This window comes from Patiria miniata, unplaced genomic scaffold, assembly GCF_015706575.1.
Source record: "Patiria miniata isolate m_02_andy unplaced genomic scaffold, ASM1570657v1 HiC_scaffold_18, whole genome shotgun sequence".
NCBI lineage: Eukaryota > Metazoa > Echinodermata > Asteroidea > Valvatida > Asterinidae > Patiria > Patiria miniata.
Genome location: NW_024037056.1, coordinates 12,581,953 through 12,599,223, shown reverse-complemented (window position 1 = coordinate 12,599,223; position 17,271 = coordinate 12,581,953). Strand labels below are relative to the sequence as shown.

At 38.8% G+C, this 17,271-nt stretch overlaps 1 protein-coding gene across 1 annotated transcript; it reads right to left on the bottom strand.

The window, feature by feature from the left end:
• Positions 1–5,004: 5,004 nt before the first annotated feature.
• On the bottom strand, positions 5,005–16,376 carry LOC119724652 (SH3 domain-binding protein 5-like). Its single transcript, XM_038195800.1, has 7 exons — positions 16,256–16,376; positions 9,541–9,603; positions 8,815–8,943; positions 7,982–8,143; positions 7,099–7,229; positions 6,199–6,241; positions 5,005–5,990 (listed from the first exon to the last, which is right to left on the bottom strand). Exons 1-7 carry the CDS (start codon positions 16,301–16,303, stop codon positions 5,034–5,036), a joined length of 1,533 nt encoding a protein of 510 aa, XP_038051728.1. The 5' UTR covers positions 16,304–16,376; the 3' UTR covers positions 5,005–5,033.
• Between the last annotated feature and the right edge of the window lie 895 nt (positions 16,377–17,271).

Sequence of the window (17,271 nt, the reverse complement as noted above, 5' to 3'; positions counted from 1 at the left end):
CGCATCATATATTGTTACTGAAAGTGCAACAACAGTGATATTCTTTGAACAGATTGAGCAATTTCAGTATTTTTTTTCATTTACATTTGTAAAAGTAGTTTCTGAAATTGGCTTTCCAGTCATTATTATTTTGGGGCTACATATTTTTTTAAAATATGAAATAGATTTGTTGGGGTTTGGACTCTGCTTTTTTTTTGGACTGGCCTTGTATAAGTCTAGATGTAAATTGAGAGTTTGAATTAAACGAAATAACACTGGAGACTTTATTGTAAACTTCTCATTTGATATTAAACTATACTTTATTTTAACAACACAAGGTGAGCAAAGACGAATACTAAGAAACTGACATTTTATATTTGTTATGAAATAAAGAAAATTATTATAATATGATTTTAAATGTTAACTCTTCAAAAATTCTTTCAAGTTCGCGGTCCGTCAAGCAAGCAACCAAGACATCATAGCTGAACAATACAGTTTTTAATATTTAAAAATAAATGCGTCATCACAATTTGATACACCACATATCTTTGGCCAATGTTTTAACGTAAAACAGTCATAATGCAAACAATGCCGTAAAGACGGTACATTTATTATCAATAAATAACAACAAAAAATGTACAGGATTCACAGGCAGTCTGGGTATCTTCCACGCCCGGTCATTTTCCTGGCAACTCGTTTCAGAAAAAGAAGGAAATTTTCACTGTGAGAAATAATCATCAGCAGTTGTTTCAAAATGTGGGCATGGCCCAATAGAACAGCTGACCATAAAAAAACAGCTGTTTGAAAAAGAAAAAAAACGCAGCTTTGGCAGTTATGAGTTTTACATTTTTCATAAGATAGGATTTTTTTTGTGTGTTGGGGTGATGTAAATCAAATTAGGTTTTGCCCTTCGCCGACGTATAAACACTGTATACTCAGTGTGTTACCTCCCGAATGAAAGTTGGAAAAATTACTCGGGTGGGACTCGAACCCATGACCTCCTGCTTTCTAGTGCAGATGTCTTACCACTTGACCAACGAGCTAACGGGATTGGTTGGCTGGTTCGAATCTGATGTCCACAGCAGCGGGTACCGCATAAACTATTCATAAGATGGAATTTTTGCAATTCAAAAGATGGATAGCAATTGGCCAAATGAGAGATGTTTTTGCTAGTCACAAAATGGCATTTAACACTACTAAACACATAAAACATCTACTTTTAGAAGAAAAAAAAAATCAGTGGAAAGAATGTTGCAACCTGACGCTGCTTTTTTCTTCATATATCATCTCAATGAATGTCTGTCATTGCAAAAATGACGATAAGACATGAATCTGTGACTGAGAAATATTTCCAATATTGATAGGAAATACTTAAAAAATTGTCTTGACTCTCCATAGACTTTGTACACAGCCGCTGATGTAGCGTCAGGTTGCAACATTCTTTCCAAATCACGAATTTGTTATAAATTTGCAGCTAGTTCATCGATTTCGAATATTATCTTTTACATGTACACATAGGCATATCTGTCCACATCATTGCGGTAGCTTAATTCTTGCAATACATTAATACAACTCAAATTGCATTTGGCAGTTTTTTAAGCTGCCTTCCCAAAATGTAAATCAGCATACATGTATTTCAGTCTGATCCGAGTCCAAGAATATTTACCACACAAATCCAACTGAATTTTACAGAATTTGATAAATTATTTGCAAACTCTTCATTACCAACGATACTGTACACAATATTTCACCCAATAATACTGTCGACCAATATTGAAAATTATGATATTGACAAAAATTATGTACATTTGACACAATACGGAATTCGGGCGATTCACAATGCAGTGCGCCACCAAGCGTTTGCCATGGAGAGTCAACTTTTCAAGTTTACAGTCGACAAAACATGGCCCATATGAATGAGTGTCAGTAGACAATTTGAGCTAATTTGTTATAGATTTGGGAATAGCGTTCTGCCGCCTTATCAAAAATCACCATATTGATACAAAGAAAAGAAAAGGGCAAACATATACTCGAATCATATGCTATATGAAACTACTGACCGGAAAAACGAACAATTTCAAATGTCCCGCGCTGTGAATTTGTCGACCATCTCCCACAATGCACTGGGAAAAATGAACTCTCTGTGGCAAACTCTTGGTGGCGCACTGCATTGTGAATCGCCCGAATTGGCAATATGTGAGAAACTATAAATCTAGTGTACATGCAATGTAACCTACTGATGTACTTTTCATCAACGATGGGCTTCGTGCACAAGTACCCCCTCAATGGTAAGAAATGGAGAGTTGGGGGAGACCACTGGAAGAGATATTTTCACGCATTGCGGATGACGCCCGACGCTCACGCGAAGACGCTATGGCTATGTGCACAATCGGAATAAAATGAGTCGTGCTACTTCGCGTAATGCAAGTACAAACCAGTACGCGAATGCAGTGTTACCCGCCCACTGGACTCTCAAAATTGGTCAAAAAGCGCCCTCTGTTGAGCATGCACAGACCCATTATGTCAATTACACATAGCTCATTTGATATCATGCAGCACAAACAAGTTAATTACTCAAAGTTTTCAGAAAAGTATTTTTCTTCAAAGCAACAATTTTCTTGTGGTTTCATGAGAATTTTGAAACACTCAGTATACAGGAGCAATGCCAGCGTTACGAAAGAAAGTGTAATGTCCGTGACAGAGCCAATTAACCATGATATCTAATGAATGATTCAGAGAAATGATCCCAAACTCCTAGTCTGTAATCTCCTTGACCATTACTAGATGATGGATGTATAAGATTTGAAAAATACATTTTCAGGTTTCTTAAAATGTCTTTCACAGACATTACATAACACTGGAATTTCCCACAAGACAATTTTGAAGCAGTCATGAACATGTAGTTCAAAAGAACTTTAGAAATCTGCATTAATTCTAAAAAAAAAAGATCAGTCGTAGTCTTGAATTGTCCACAAAATCCAACAATGATTAACATACTGATATGGCAGCTACTTGATAAGTTGATATAATTTTTTTTTAATCTAAATACAATACATACAAGTTTTTATAAACATTTTTACAGCACGTGCAGTTTCAAAAGTCACATTTACCCAGCATCAGTATCTGATTGGTATCTTAAATGAATATTAAACATGTAACAATCCAAAAATAGGACAATGGTACACCAAACTATGATCGGGTTTCTGCAAACTGTACACATCTAATCAGATCTGTACACAAGAACACCACATCTTCATTTCTACAGAAAATTCAAAAAATACTCTGAATATTAATTTTTATACATGTACACTGTTTTCACTATTGTATGGACAATATACATAACCCTGTAGGAACAAATTTGCACCATCTAATGTATTAATAATAATAATAATTTGGGAGGCTAATCATCCTTACTCGCAGCTGGTATGCTGAATTGCGAAGGACGCGGCTACAACGTAAAGGCGCCTATGGCTGCCGGCCACATCGACCCATATATGTCCACGGAGCACAGCCTGAGATCGAAAGTGTTTGATTTTTCCGGAGGGTGGAAAACCGGAGGGCCCGGAGAAAAACCCTCGTGGCACAGGAGAGAACCAACGCACAACTCTACTCACATGTGATCCGCGGCCAGGATTCGAACCGTGGTCACCTTGGTGAGAGGCGAGCGCTTTACGCACAAGCCACCATCTAATGTATTGCTACGTATGTAAACTTGTACAACCATGATCCACACTGTACAGGAACTACATGTGTACATGTACATGAAAGGACATTTTTGGTACAATAATAACGCCAACGTTATTTGCAAGGGAGAAAATTGTGTTCATTCCTTTCATTACTTTCAATACTGACTACCCATACAAATTGGACTACATGTACATGTATTTTAACCCTAACCGCCCTGAATCCTCCAAAATTCTTTTTGCAAATTGGAGGAATTTGCAGGATTGAGGTTACATGGCCAAAGTGCGTTGCTGATTTCGGAGTACGCACTGTGTCAAGGTCTTGGGTCGGACCTTGTGTTGTTTATGCTCAGCCGTGCATAAATTTAGTCCTTGATTATACTTGACATCCTCCACACTGCTCCAGGATGTCACTGCCTCTGCCTCAGCCTATTGACAGACATAGCCGGAGGATTTTGCAGGATTCAGGCAGTGGTCACCCCTCCATGGACCATATTCAAAAAACAACGGAGGAATTTGCAGGATTGAGGCTAAATGCTATTTTTCCATGAGGCCAATTGGAGGATTTTGCAGGATTGAGGCTACATCCTAGCAAAAAGGCCTAAATGTATGGCCGAACCGGGACTTTACTTTAACAAGCGGGATTTTTAAAATTATACCCTGAACAAAATTGTTACAGTGCCCTCGTAACTCACATTATATTCGGGTGATTCAGTAATAAAACAAAATTTGCAAAATTAAGCATAACTAAATGAGGTAACATTAACCCTGTAAGTACAGCAAAACAGAATTCCTGAACAATTTCAAAATATCACAAAATCACCAAATTCAAGAATCACAGTGATGAATGGCAAAATGTATAAATGTTACAAACAAGCTCCACCCTCCACCCTAAAAAAATGAGTTTTAACCAGACAGAAAAAAAACAAATTGAAAAATTGGTTCAACGGTAGAATCTGCCGGGTACCAGGTGACCTTATCAATCGCACTTATCCAATATGGGGCACCAGTGAAACTACCTTGTGTGTCTCAAGGTTTTGTAAAAAACCAATTGAACAATCTTTAAAAAAAAAATTGTGGGAAAAAATCTTGCTTCCTTTACAATGTTTGTACATGTAGCATTGCAATCTGTTCAAAGTAGCCTTCTGTCCAATGGAAGGAAAAAGTTGAACATATGAATCAAATTTGTATCACTTGTATCCACAAAAGTGATTCTGTACGTGCACAATTTTTAAAAGGTTAATTGGTCCAAAGAAATTCAGTCAATTTCGCAAGGTATATCGGTGTCCTAAGTAAAGAAACGATTTGAAAAAAAACAAAACAAGGAATACGAAGCTTTACCTTTTTTTCATTAAAAGCTTGAAAAAACCTTCAGACCAAGGACCCATTTTCTTCGTCTATCTCTCCATTTGCAGTCTGGCAGTTGACCTCTGAACACTGCTCTGACCTTTGGGTGACCTCTGACCTGTCGGCAGCAGTGACACGGTTGCTTTCCTCTGGGGACTGTTCCACACTGACGGCCGGGACATCCTGCAGTGTGATGATTGGCGACCTTTTGGTGAAGGGTGACCGTGGGGCGACCTGTGACCCTGGATTGACCTGTGACCCTGGGATGAGCTGTGACCCTTGGGTGACCTGTGACCCTTGGATGACCTGTGACCTCTCTGATGGCTCATCGCTGATGCTTTCCACCTGTAGTGGATGTTCTAAGCTGACAGTCGGGGTACTCTCTTGTTCTTGAATTGCTTCAGCAGCGATCGATGCTTCCAACATCTCCTTCCCGTTGAAGCTCGACTGGCGCGAGTGCCCTGGTGTTCCCAGTGCGCTGTCGCGGTCTGAAATATCGTCGTCAAGGTTATCGCAGGAGTAGCAACTAGCCGTGTCCGACATCTCGTCGAGCTTGTCGACAGACTCGAAGGCACGGAGTATGGAGTGCGGGTCCGGCGGCGACAGATCCGATTCTTGCAAACTCAGCGGCCGGCGCAGCATGCGCAGTTTCGGCGCGCGCACGTACGTGTCGTCGCGGCACAGCAACTCCGGCAGGAAGCCCTTAGGGGAGCTCGGCGTCTCTTGGCACTGGGCCAAGGGGATCAGGTCGAAGGGGTAGCTGTGGCGGTACTTGGTAGGGCTTTCCGGGGTCTCCGAAGGATGCATCGGGGTAGACTCGGCCCCCACGCCCGTTCCACGCTCGCCGAGCTTCGCAGCCTGGTAGCGCCGTTGTTCGTGGATCTCGTCGCTGATTTGCTCCAGGTTGTGCAGGGCGTTGGAGTAGGCCTCCTTGGATCGTGTCACTCTCTCCTGGAGCTCTTCGACTCTCTTCTTCTTATCCTACAACGACAACAAAACATCGACAAAATACCACAAATGATAACACCTTTCCAGAGTCTTTGCACTTCACAACACTTCAAGATTTGCAAAACCACTTTTGCCCATTCCAGTTGAAACATTCCATTTTGGAAGTAGCCCTAAGATGACTGACAGATCTAGTAATTTACATATTAAAGTAAAGCCTTTGTCACAGAAAAGCAAAACTCACCTCTAACTGTTGGTTAAGCTTGTTCTTCATCTCGAAGTAGGGCCTATGATAAAAAAAAGTGAAATAGTCAATGCATGGTACATTTTTTAGTCACTTACATCTTTAAAGCTAAAGTCCATCATTTGCAGCTATCCCAAAAGTAACTGATGTAATTATTGTTGAAAAACATACTTGGATTTAAAGATAACAATGGGACTAAACTCACTGTGAAATTATTCTTTCTGGCAAGCTGTCATTTTGAAGAAACCAACGAAAGAAGGCCTAAAGACGCACCGTTGGAAATTTCCGTTAGTAGTTCGTTTTGTTTATTCTGCGAAGCACGCGCAAGCGTTGACATGACACAAACGTGCGTGCCGCTGCTCTAATTCTTTGGATCAGTGCGCGACATCGCGTAGCTACAATCGGCTCAGTGAGAACGTGTCTCGGACACTGAATTCAGGCCCAATTCAAAACATGATTCAGCAACTTTTGAGTTGAAATCGAGATCCTAGAATGTTGTTTTCCTCGAAATATACAGCTGAAGCTGAGCTGAAACTTCATCAGGTTAGTTGTTCAGCACCCTTCTTTAGATTTTGAGCAGGTTTGTTGCTTCAAACGGACAAAATGCACAAATGACAGACTGTACCTTTAAACCGACTAATCTTTTCAACAATACATATAATTTCGTCAGTTACTTTTTGGAAAGCTGCAAATTATCTACTTTACTTTTAAGGACAATTTGGCTTCCAATGGCATATATTTTTCCAATGCAGATCAGAGATTGGCAGTGTCTTAACTACAATTGGCTACGGTTACGGCTATGCGAAGTGGCTTCAGTCAATGCCATAGACATATGCATGATCTCAAGCCGTAGTCATGTAATTTCGACGCAGCCACTGTTTTGGTATAGCAGTCTGGTACCTTGACTTGTTGATGGTCCGCCGCAATGATTTCTGGAGATGTTTGAGGTGTTGCTCCACTCTGTGAAACTCGCTGGCCGTGTTCATGTGCTCCTTCTCGCTCAGTCTCTTCTCGTGCTCCGCTTCTCCAACCTTCAGAAAAAAACCAAGAAACAGTTAAAATGTTTATATTATTTTTCCACAATCACTTTCTGAATGCCTTCTATCAGGGCCCAATTTCACAGCGTTGCTAAGCACAAAAATTTGCTTAGCACAAAAAGTCTGGCTTATAAAAGCAGTTTACCAGCCAAAACTCCAGGTGATTTTCATGCTAAGCAAACAACAGCTGAATACTAATCACAAGCAATATATATCACATGGAGTTTTGGCTGGTAACCTGCTTTTATAAGCCAGGCTTTTTTTTGTGCTAAGCAAATTTTTTGTTTCCATTATGGTTCCCATCATGCCTGGCACGATCTTAACCCCAGGAATTGTGTAAGTTAAATGTGCCAAAAAGTGCCACATTTAAATTAGGACTGCAGTCGACGTATCTAACGCGCGACGCAGTGCCTAAAATCTTGAAGATTTTTTTTTTTGTAGAATCGATCCTTTAAAACATGAGATTTCGACGTCGCGTCATTTAGCAAGGATATACATTAAATGCACATACCTGTCGTCCCTTTACAACACAAGATACAGATTTTTGGGGGGCGAAAAAAAACGAGGCTTCTATAAACCATATCATAAAGGCATTGCGCAGTCTTAAAAAAAATGTTCGTACGTCTTTGAAATACGTGCGCAGTATGCTCTGAATAGCCGGTCATTGTCGTTACGTATTCCCACAGCCAGGGGTTAGTGAAGGAATGCACACGCATCCATGGAGTCGAGGTTGTACTCAGACTCACCTTCATAGTAGCATGGTTCAGCATCTCCTGCCAGTTAGCGTCAAACTTCCTCCCTTCCTGTATGAGTCCTTGCTCGGCTAGGTCCACCATCTCCTTGGCAGCTGCCAGCATGCTGTTAGCTCTCTCAAACCGAACGGCTGCCTTCTGAGTCTCTTGCTGGCACTGGGTTTGCCAAAAAATTCAACGAAAAAGCCAACCAATTTGTTAGTTTCTGAGTGGCAATACTAAGCACCGTTGATATAAGAATTTTCAATAATGAATATATCGGAAATCCAATATCAAGAATATATCAATTAGCCCATGTAAAGGTTTAAAGACAATAAAGACGACACTTAGATCAAAAAGAAAATTTGAAGTCCCAATTTTCCACGGCTTTCTCTGGAGCATATAGACCATTATCATGTTGTGGCCATCTTGATTTTTCCCATTCAAATCAACGTAACCAAAGCGAGGCTGGAAGGAAAAATAGTCTGGTTCCTTTTTGCACAAAAAACATTTATCTTTCAGTACTGTTATTGGATACAGGGAACATGACCAAAATGGTGGCAGCATGATAAAGGTCTATTGCACAAACTGTTAGAAACAAATCTCAGCACTGAGAGTTTGTCAAGAACGGGCTTTTAAAAAAAAAAAAAAATTACATTGGGAGAGACCGCGAATTTCAGTGAACGCACAGCACAAAGCAACGCCGCTTGGCATTTTTTAAATTTTGAGTCACAAGACCAAGTAGCCGCCGAGTTTATATACCGCTGATATTTTGTGTTTAAGTATCCTACATGATCCAATTTATCAAATAACAATCTTATTTTTTTTTTGAATTCCAGTTAGCTAACCTCTTTAGCCTTCTGCCTGGCTTCATAGTAGGGCCTGGCCTTCTCTATGCAGCTGCCCAGTTTCTTGGAGATGGCGTTCAGGCTGTGGGTGGACTCGGTCAGGGACTGTCTGAACGAAGCCCTGGCCTCCTGAAAAATCCAAGTGGAATTTACAAAATTAGAACAACAGATAATCATATCCAATAAAATTAACTCTAACCTTCCCAAATCCTCTTTGCAAAATGGAGGATTTTGCAGGATTGAGGCAACATGGCAAAAGTGTGTTGCTGATTTCGGAGGATGCACCGTTTCAAAATCTTGGGCTGGACCTTGTGTTGTTTATGCTCAGCCATGCATACATTTAGGCCTAGATTATACTTGAAATCCTCCGCACTGCTCCAGGATGTCACTGGCTCTGCCTCAACATACATGTATTGACAGCGATTGCTGGAGGATTTTGCAGGATTGAGGCAGTGGTCACCTCTCCAAGGACCATATTCAAGAAAGAAAGAAGGATTTTGCAGGATTGAGGCTGTGTGCTATTTTTACGTGAAGGCAGTTGGAGGCAGTTGGAGGATTTTGCAGGATTGAGGTTGCATCCTAGCAAAAATGCCTAGGGAGTTAGGGTTAATCAAAAGCCAAAGTACTTGGCCAAAGGTTCTGAATGGGAAAAAGACTTGAATGAGAGGATAACTAAAGAGTAATTTATATCAGTTTCTTGAATCAGTTTTTTTGGGGGCGACTTACGTCCAGCTGCAATTCCATGGAGTTGATTTCATCTGTGGCAGTGTTTAACCTCTCCAACTCCAACTACATGGTGAAAAAGAAAAAAGAAAAATCAGCATGTTTTAATGCAACAACTCACACATATACCTGTAAATAATACATCCCAATGAAATTGGACATGCAGTTCACGTATAAAACAATCGTTCATCGGTAAAGACCATTGTCATGTTCGGCCATCTTGATTTTTTCCCCATTCAAATCAATGTAACCAAAGCGAGGCTTGAAGGAAAAATAGTCTGGTTCCTTTTTGCTCAAAAAACATTGCCATTCAGTACTGTTATTGGATACAGGGAACATGACTAAAATGGCGGCAGCATGATAAGGGTCTATGGTGCCTAGACTTCGATCATCAGCTTCATTGCAAGTAACCCTCCCTCTCTGGCAATTTCAACAAGGCCAGCCCAGCAGTCAAAATAAATCAAGTGACTGTTTTTAACAGTTGAGTGCTCCCTGCCTTCATAAAGCTTTGACTGGCTGCGATTGTTATGAAACCTGATACAGCTATGATTTGACCGTAGGAGATTGATAAGCCAGCTGTGCCTACCAGTCACCTCTTTTGTCTGCTGATGGAATTCGACTGTCACAGTGCCTACAAGAAATATGATCTGACTGTTGGTGACTAGCCTGTGTAAAAGGCATGGCAGGGGAACAGGATTGAAGTTTTGACTGTCTGTGACTGATCAAACAAAAGGAGGTTTTAAGAAAACGCATGTACAAAATGTAGCCTGGACCAATTGAACTTTCATGAAACAAACTTACATAAGTAAGTCTTACAGGTGTATTTGACAGATTCTGTAAATGATGACGCATCTTATTCTCAGGCTCACTTGATAAATTATTTCCGGACGGATTCATGACTAACATTTATATTTCACTTATTAAGTTTTAGCTTTTGAACAGTACATTGAGCAGGCATAAAGAGATGTTGCCATTTCAGGTAGACCTTTTTGATTTGTAAATTATTGTAAACCGGCCCTCAAAATTATTTTGCTACATTAGCAAAAAACACACTGAGTGCTAAGAAAGCAGTGTCACTATCAGGAGTCACAATATTACCAGTTGGCATTGATCATATTTCCAGACATATTGAATTACTTCCTAATCTGTTGGCAGCTTGGACTCATTTCGTGGAAATTTTGGAGAAGGAAGATTTCCTGTTGGCATTTATGTACAGTAGTGTGCAAAAGGAACAACTGAGTGTCATTTTATGAATGTTACAAATGGTTTGTCAATTGATATTCCAAGAAAACTTGCCAAACTTTTTTTTACCAAATTATTACTATTAATTATTTTTCTAGCAGACATAAATGCAACAAATCGCAAAACATGGAAATTGATATTTGTCTGACATTCAAAGTTCAAATTGCTGAACTGAAATTCATGATTAACTCTAATGGGTAAAAAATTATTTTTCCAGCAGACATAAATGCAACAAATCGCAAAACATGGAAACAGATATTTGTCTGACATTCAAAGTTCAAATGATTGAACTGGAATTTATGATTAACTCAAATGGACAAAAAAGTTACAATTCTGAGACAGAAAATCATTGCCTTTTAAAAAGAAAATGCCTTAAAATTAAAAATGTACAAGTCTGTGAAGTATAAAGTACCAAAAAAAAAAGAAACAAAGTCCCTAATTATGAAAACCTTCTTGCATACAATTGCATTCTAGTCAGTCAGTCTTGAGACGAAACACATATCAACACAGAACAACACTTTCTTCAGAAAAGTTATCTCCTAGAAGTTCCAGACATGACGATTCAAGTTATTTCTACGTCTCAGTAGGGGGTAATCTTTCTTCTCCTGCTACTGTAACCATAGAGCAAGCTGTAACTATGTAGCAAGCCAGCACTTTATAAAGTAACTCAACTGAACTTCTGGAACCTCCCACGAGAATTCCCGGATATTTGTGACCTAAGAAACCTTGACTTTGTAAACTTGGGGGGGGGGGGACGACTAGGTGAGGAAAGATTCAAGCTGTGAATGGGAATACTGAGATTTGCAATGCATGAAAAAGGAAATATCTTCATGTAGTGAAAAGGGTATCATTTTGTTGTTATACCACAACTTGAAAAAAGATTAAAATATTGAGGAAAAAAAAAATGACTGAACATTAAATTTGTGGGGGAGAGATGACAATAATTTCTCCTTAATAACCTGTGAAAATGTGAAACTTCTCGGTATCAACATGTAATTCGCCCTACAAAACAGTCCTGTATACAATAGTAAAAAGTAGTAAAGTCTGTCACGAGCCAATATGGCCCGTCAGGCCGGCATTTATCTCCGGTTTCCATGGCATGAAACAATCGAGAATATAAATTTCTATTCCCCTGGATGGGAGGCCAGTCCATTCCAGGTTACTCCCCAGCTAATGCTGGTACCCATTTATACTCCTGGGTGGAGAGAGGCAAGTGGGGGCGAAGTGGCTTGCCCAAGGACACAACACATGGCCAGCAGCTGGATTGGAACCCCTGACCCTTTGATCAGGATTCACAAATTCTAACCACTAGGCCACACTCCCCCTATACAGTAGGGCCTACATATGTTTACATCCCTTGGGCATTGCATCAGACTTGCTTGAAAATGTGTTCACAAACATGACAAAAGGGCAAGGCTGGAGCGAACCGATCCCTTGGGCACTTACACTGGAATAACCAGGACAATGTTCCACACATTGTGGGACATTGTGATCAAGCTAAGGATGATGAATGTTCTGAAGTATTTGTACACTTTACTTGAAGGCCATTTTTTCTTTTTAAAGAAAACCTTGCATATTCTGCACCATATGGTGTTTGTCCTTGTTGGGAAGGTTGTCTCTTACATGTATACATCAGTGAATAAATTTACATATATGAATAATAATGTGTTGCAGGAGCTTGGACAAAAATGGCTTTTAAATTTGAAATTCAGTTGTAGTAAAGAAATACACTGTATAATTTCGGTGTGGTTACTTGTTATGTAAATCTACAGATTACCGGTAGTTTAAAGGGAATGTACAACATTTGCTTTTGCTGCAATTTTCAGAAATAAATGGATTTGGAGGATTAGTATGATATAGCAAATATTGTTACACTGACTTGTTTCACGTTTTGGGTTCGTAGAAGCTGGAAAAAACAAATAAAAACAATCATATTTTTGTAGTCTGGTTCCCTGACGCCACTTAAGATGAAACGGATGAAATTGAAAATTGAAAAGATGAAATTTATAAACTTTGGGGAATTGTAAGGTCTGAGAATCAGTCTAGCAGGCTTGTAGTCTTCACAGGTATGTAATCAATTGCAAAGAAACTACAGACGAACTAAATATGAAAAATTCGGAGCACTTTTTGAAAAAAGCCAGTTTTCTCCAACGCTGGTGGGCCGACCAGTGCTGGAAAAATGCAGTTTTTCTTGAATATGTCAGCACACCAGGAGCTACAACTTTACTGGGTGCTTTGGACTGTCATTCCCTAATAATCCAGTAAGATATTTTGTGATAATATGATCATTTCGTTTTTTGAAGTTTGCAAATGTTGTATCTTCCCTTTAACTGAAAAGATTTTAATGTTTACATCTTTCCATGTAAGTTGGGGGTTTCAGTTTATTCATAAGATACCGGTACTGGTACATTGATGCAAAATACATTAAAGTGCAATAAATTTATATTATTACATGCATATATTCCACATTAATTTCCCCACCAATGAATATGAGGCCCATAATATGCAAAAGTTAGCGTTTTTTAAATTTTGAAATACAAAATATCAAAAATTACTTTCCAAAATTGCGTCAAATTGCAAAACAGCTTTAAAAAGCAGAGCGTTTTGCACTACAATTTTATAAACAAAGTCATGCACTACACAAATAGGGCTCCGATACAAGTACATGTGCAATGAATGAATGAAATAATGTCCTTATTTTTTGTTGTTCTTGGATTAGTTCAGGCAGCTTTTCGTTCCATATAGCCATACATGCATGTGTGCATGCTGCAACCTCTATCCCACAATGGAAGGTCATCCATTGTGGTACACATGCCAATGCTTTTGTTTGCTCTTTCATTCACACACTGAAAGTCCCCAGGGCATTTTTATGACTCATACACAAACTATTGGTGGATACCACATAAGCTGGGAAAATACCAGGAAGATTGTTTTTTTCAAATTAACTTCCTAAAATTCTATAACTGTAAAGAATATGTAAAATTGCGAAACGATAGGCCTTGAAGTTTCAATTTCGGCAGAATTTTTTTTGCGTTCTTGTATATTTGTACCTTTTCTTTTTCAGAATATACATAACTAATTCAATGAACACAAAAGTACATGACATATCACAAACTATAGGTGGAATTAGGACAAATCCAGGAAATTTCGGGGTTTTTTTTTCAATTCAACTTCCTCAAATTCTACTGAAGTACAGATTACAATTCTAGATTTAGTACCATAACATTGGACTTTGGACCACTCAAATCACTTTGGACGCAAACAAGTGGAAATTTATAAAATATAAAAATTCCCCTCCCGACTGTTTTTTTTTTTTTTTCAATCTCAGTGATGTAAACCTAAACGTTAATTTTAACTGGCCTTAAAGGGAAAATACAACATTTGCAAACATCAAAAAATAAAACTACCAAATCATTTTGAAATACCTTGCTGGACTGTTGGTGAATGAGTGTAAAGCATCCTGTAAAATCATGGCACCTGGTATACTGTCATTTTCAAGAAAAGTGGTATTTTTGTATCAATTTCCAACGCTGGTCGGCCGACCAGCGTTGGAAAAAAACTGGCTTTTTTCAAATACTGGCCCCAATTGACCATCGCACTTGTTTGCAATCAATTACACACCTATGAACGGGTACAAGCCAGCTAGACTGGTTCCCTGACCTTACAATTCCCCAATGTATGTAAACTGCTCTGTTTCTTCTTATATGGAGTCAGGGAACCAGACTACAGGAAAATGATTGTTTTTCTTGGTTTTTATAGCATTTTCGAACCCAAAACCTCAAAAAAGTCAGTGTAAAGTATTTGCTATATATTTCCAACCCCCCCAATTCCATCCATTTCTGAAAATTACAGCAAAAGCAAATGATATATATTCCCTTAAAGCAAACAATCTACGCAACAAATAGAAAATCGTTTGATGTCATTCTCAATTATACTTAAATGGCAAGTTACAAAGTTCAGTGGACAGGAAAAAATGTCACACTTTGAAACCAACATACATGTAGGCTAAATTTATAGAATGACCACATACATGTAGTTATGTGTTCACGCACATCTATGTACAAATACACCACTACGGAAGTTTGTTTACATGACGCCAACACAAGTGTACTTCAAGAATTCCAATTAACCATCCTACCATGTTGCTTTATTGTCAAAGAGTACAATGGCCTTGCTAAAAGCGGGTTCACTTTATGGTGAAGGACTATAACGGTTCACTGATTTCACAGCCAGAAAATTGCACTGTCAGTGTTACGCTGCCAAACTTTGCCCTGGATTGCTGCTGAACCATGGGGAACCGAAATCCATTGTTGCATTATTTTCCACAAAAAAAACGACTATCGTACGATACCAAACAGTACCAGCTGGTAGCATGACTTCATTATGTCATGCAGGAAACTAGTCCGACGGGAATTTCCCTGTGTGTTCTCCCAAAAGAGTTTTCGCAGGGTTTATTCCCCTCCCGTAATCAGAATTATTTCGTAACACTTTTAGCAAAAAAGCACGCCTTGTACCTGTACTGTGCATTCATATTTTTGTACTTCTGAGAATCTAAAATGCATTGCCCAAGTGATTAGGTAATCATTTTACAGCAAAAGGGAAAGCTAACATTTGCCATGTTCAGCGATTATTTAAATACAATTTTGGATTATTAAAATGCATGGTTAATTTTTCTTAATTTTTAAAGAAGGAAGCTTGATTGAATAAATAAAAATGGATAAACATGTAATGTGGTAAACAAATAATATGCATTTTCTTCTCGAAGAAAATTTCACAATGTATGCAAAATTGTAAAATTAATGTTAATAACATCCTTCGCCAGTATTTTTTTTATTTTCTCATCTTGTCAATTCAAATTATGAAGTTTGATTAATCTGGCCATCACTAATTTTTCCCTTCATATCAGCAATCAGAAAGTGATAATAATTAATATGTCCTAACATGTTAAATTTAGCAGGGAAAATATTGCAGTATTTACTAAGGAAACACTTAGAAATTTTCAGACCAGTCTCATAGGGTTTGTGCACAGGGTGTCAAGTGATGTCCAGATATGGGAATCTTTCCTTTTTCTTCAAACCAACATGAGCATAATGACTGACAATAATACAAAATTAATAACTGTAATTTGAAACATCATTCCTACCTCTAAATTATTCACACCCTGAATTTGTTTTATGGGCGTGTGCTGCATTTGGCGACATTTAAATGCCGCATCATGTCCCAAACATGGTAACAATGCCCGGCGTTGTGTGCATTGAATGCCCGCCATTCAACCCCGTATCGATCCGCTAACGTACACGCGAAGGAAAGCCATAAAAAAATATTTCGGATGCACACACATATTTCAAATGTAAATTTCTCAACGAATTCAGTGCTGTCAATTCATAACAATCAAATGCACAATACATAGTGACCGAATGAATAATTTTCCAGCAGGAATCGAGTAAATTTATTGTTTAAAAGGGTGAAATCCTACCTTAATTCTGGGGTCAATTTCCTCTTCTTCCGTGCAAGTCGATGCCATGTTGGTGCGTTGACGTTGCGACGTCAAATGAATTAATTAAGTACAAGTGTTGATTTCAAACACGAGAGGGCGCTGTTTGTGATAACCACAAATTTCCCCATCATCGCCGCGCCGCATCCCGCATTTTTGCGGGTGGCTTTAGGAAAAATATGTCCTTGCTCTATGGTGCGGCTTTGGTGGGACACGAAAACAACCTTTCCGCGACTAAAAATAAACTTATATAACTATAATTCTGTACAATTCCCTAAGTTTCTGTGTTCATCATGCCTGAAATGATTTTATTTGCCAACTCCGTTTTCTATTTCTATTTTTCCACAACAGAATTTTAACGAAATGTCCCGTAAGTTTATCTAAGGAAAAAAAACATTGTCTTGTTAAACTTTTACATCAGCTCATCGTAATTTTGACCAGCGAATGTCACCAAAAATCTTCGCTTTTCAACTCGAAACTTGTCCGTGAACAATTTATGTGCCTTAATTTATTTCCACCACTATTTTTAAATAGCGCCACCACTCGACAGTTGAAGGTCACTTGACGCCATAATTTTTCTGCTGGTGAGTACGAATTTTCGCGCCGTCTCTATTTTCTGTGTAATCAACAACTGAGATTACTACATTATATGCTTGATGTAGATAGTTAATTGTCTGTCTGTCCTTCTTTGTTTTGTATATTTGCTGATACTTGATTTGGGTATTTCGTATTGTTTTGGGGGGAGAAATCAGGATGCAAGTTATTGTCCGGATACTGGGCAGGCATGCCGTTGTTGTGTGCAGCATAGTCATAGCATAGACATCGCCATTGTGAAAGTGTTGGGCGCGATCGGTGGATCTGCGCGATCGGTCGATCGCGCTGCGCTATATTTCATTTGCAAACTTGAATTAAGTTTGTATTTAAAAAAAAATTCTATAGGGCCTAATCACCTAATTTAACAGCTTAACTCAACTCAAGTAAACAAGGTAAAGCAGTGC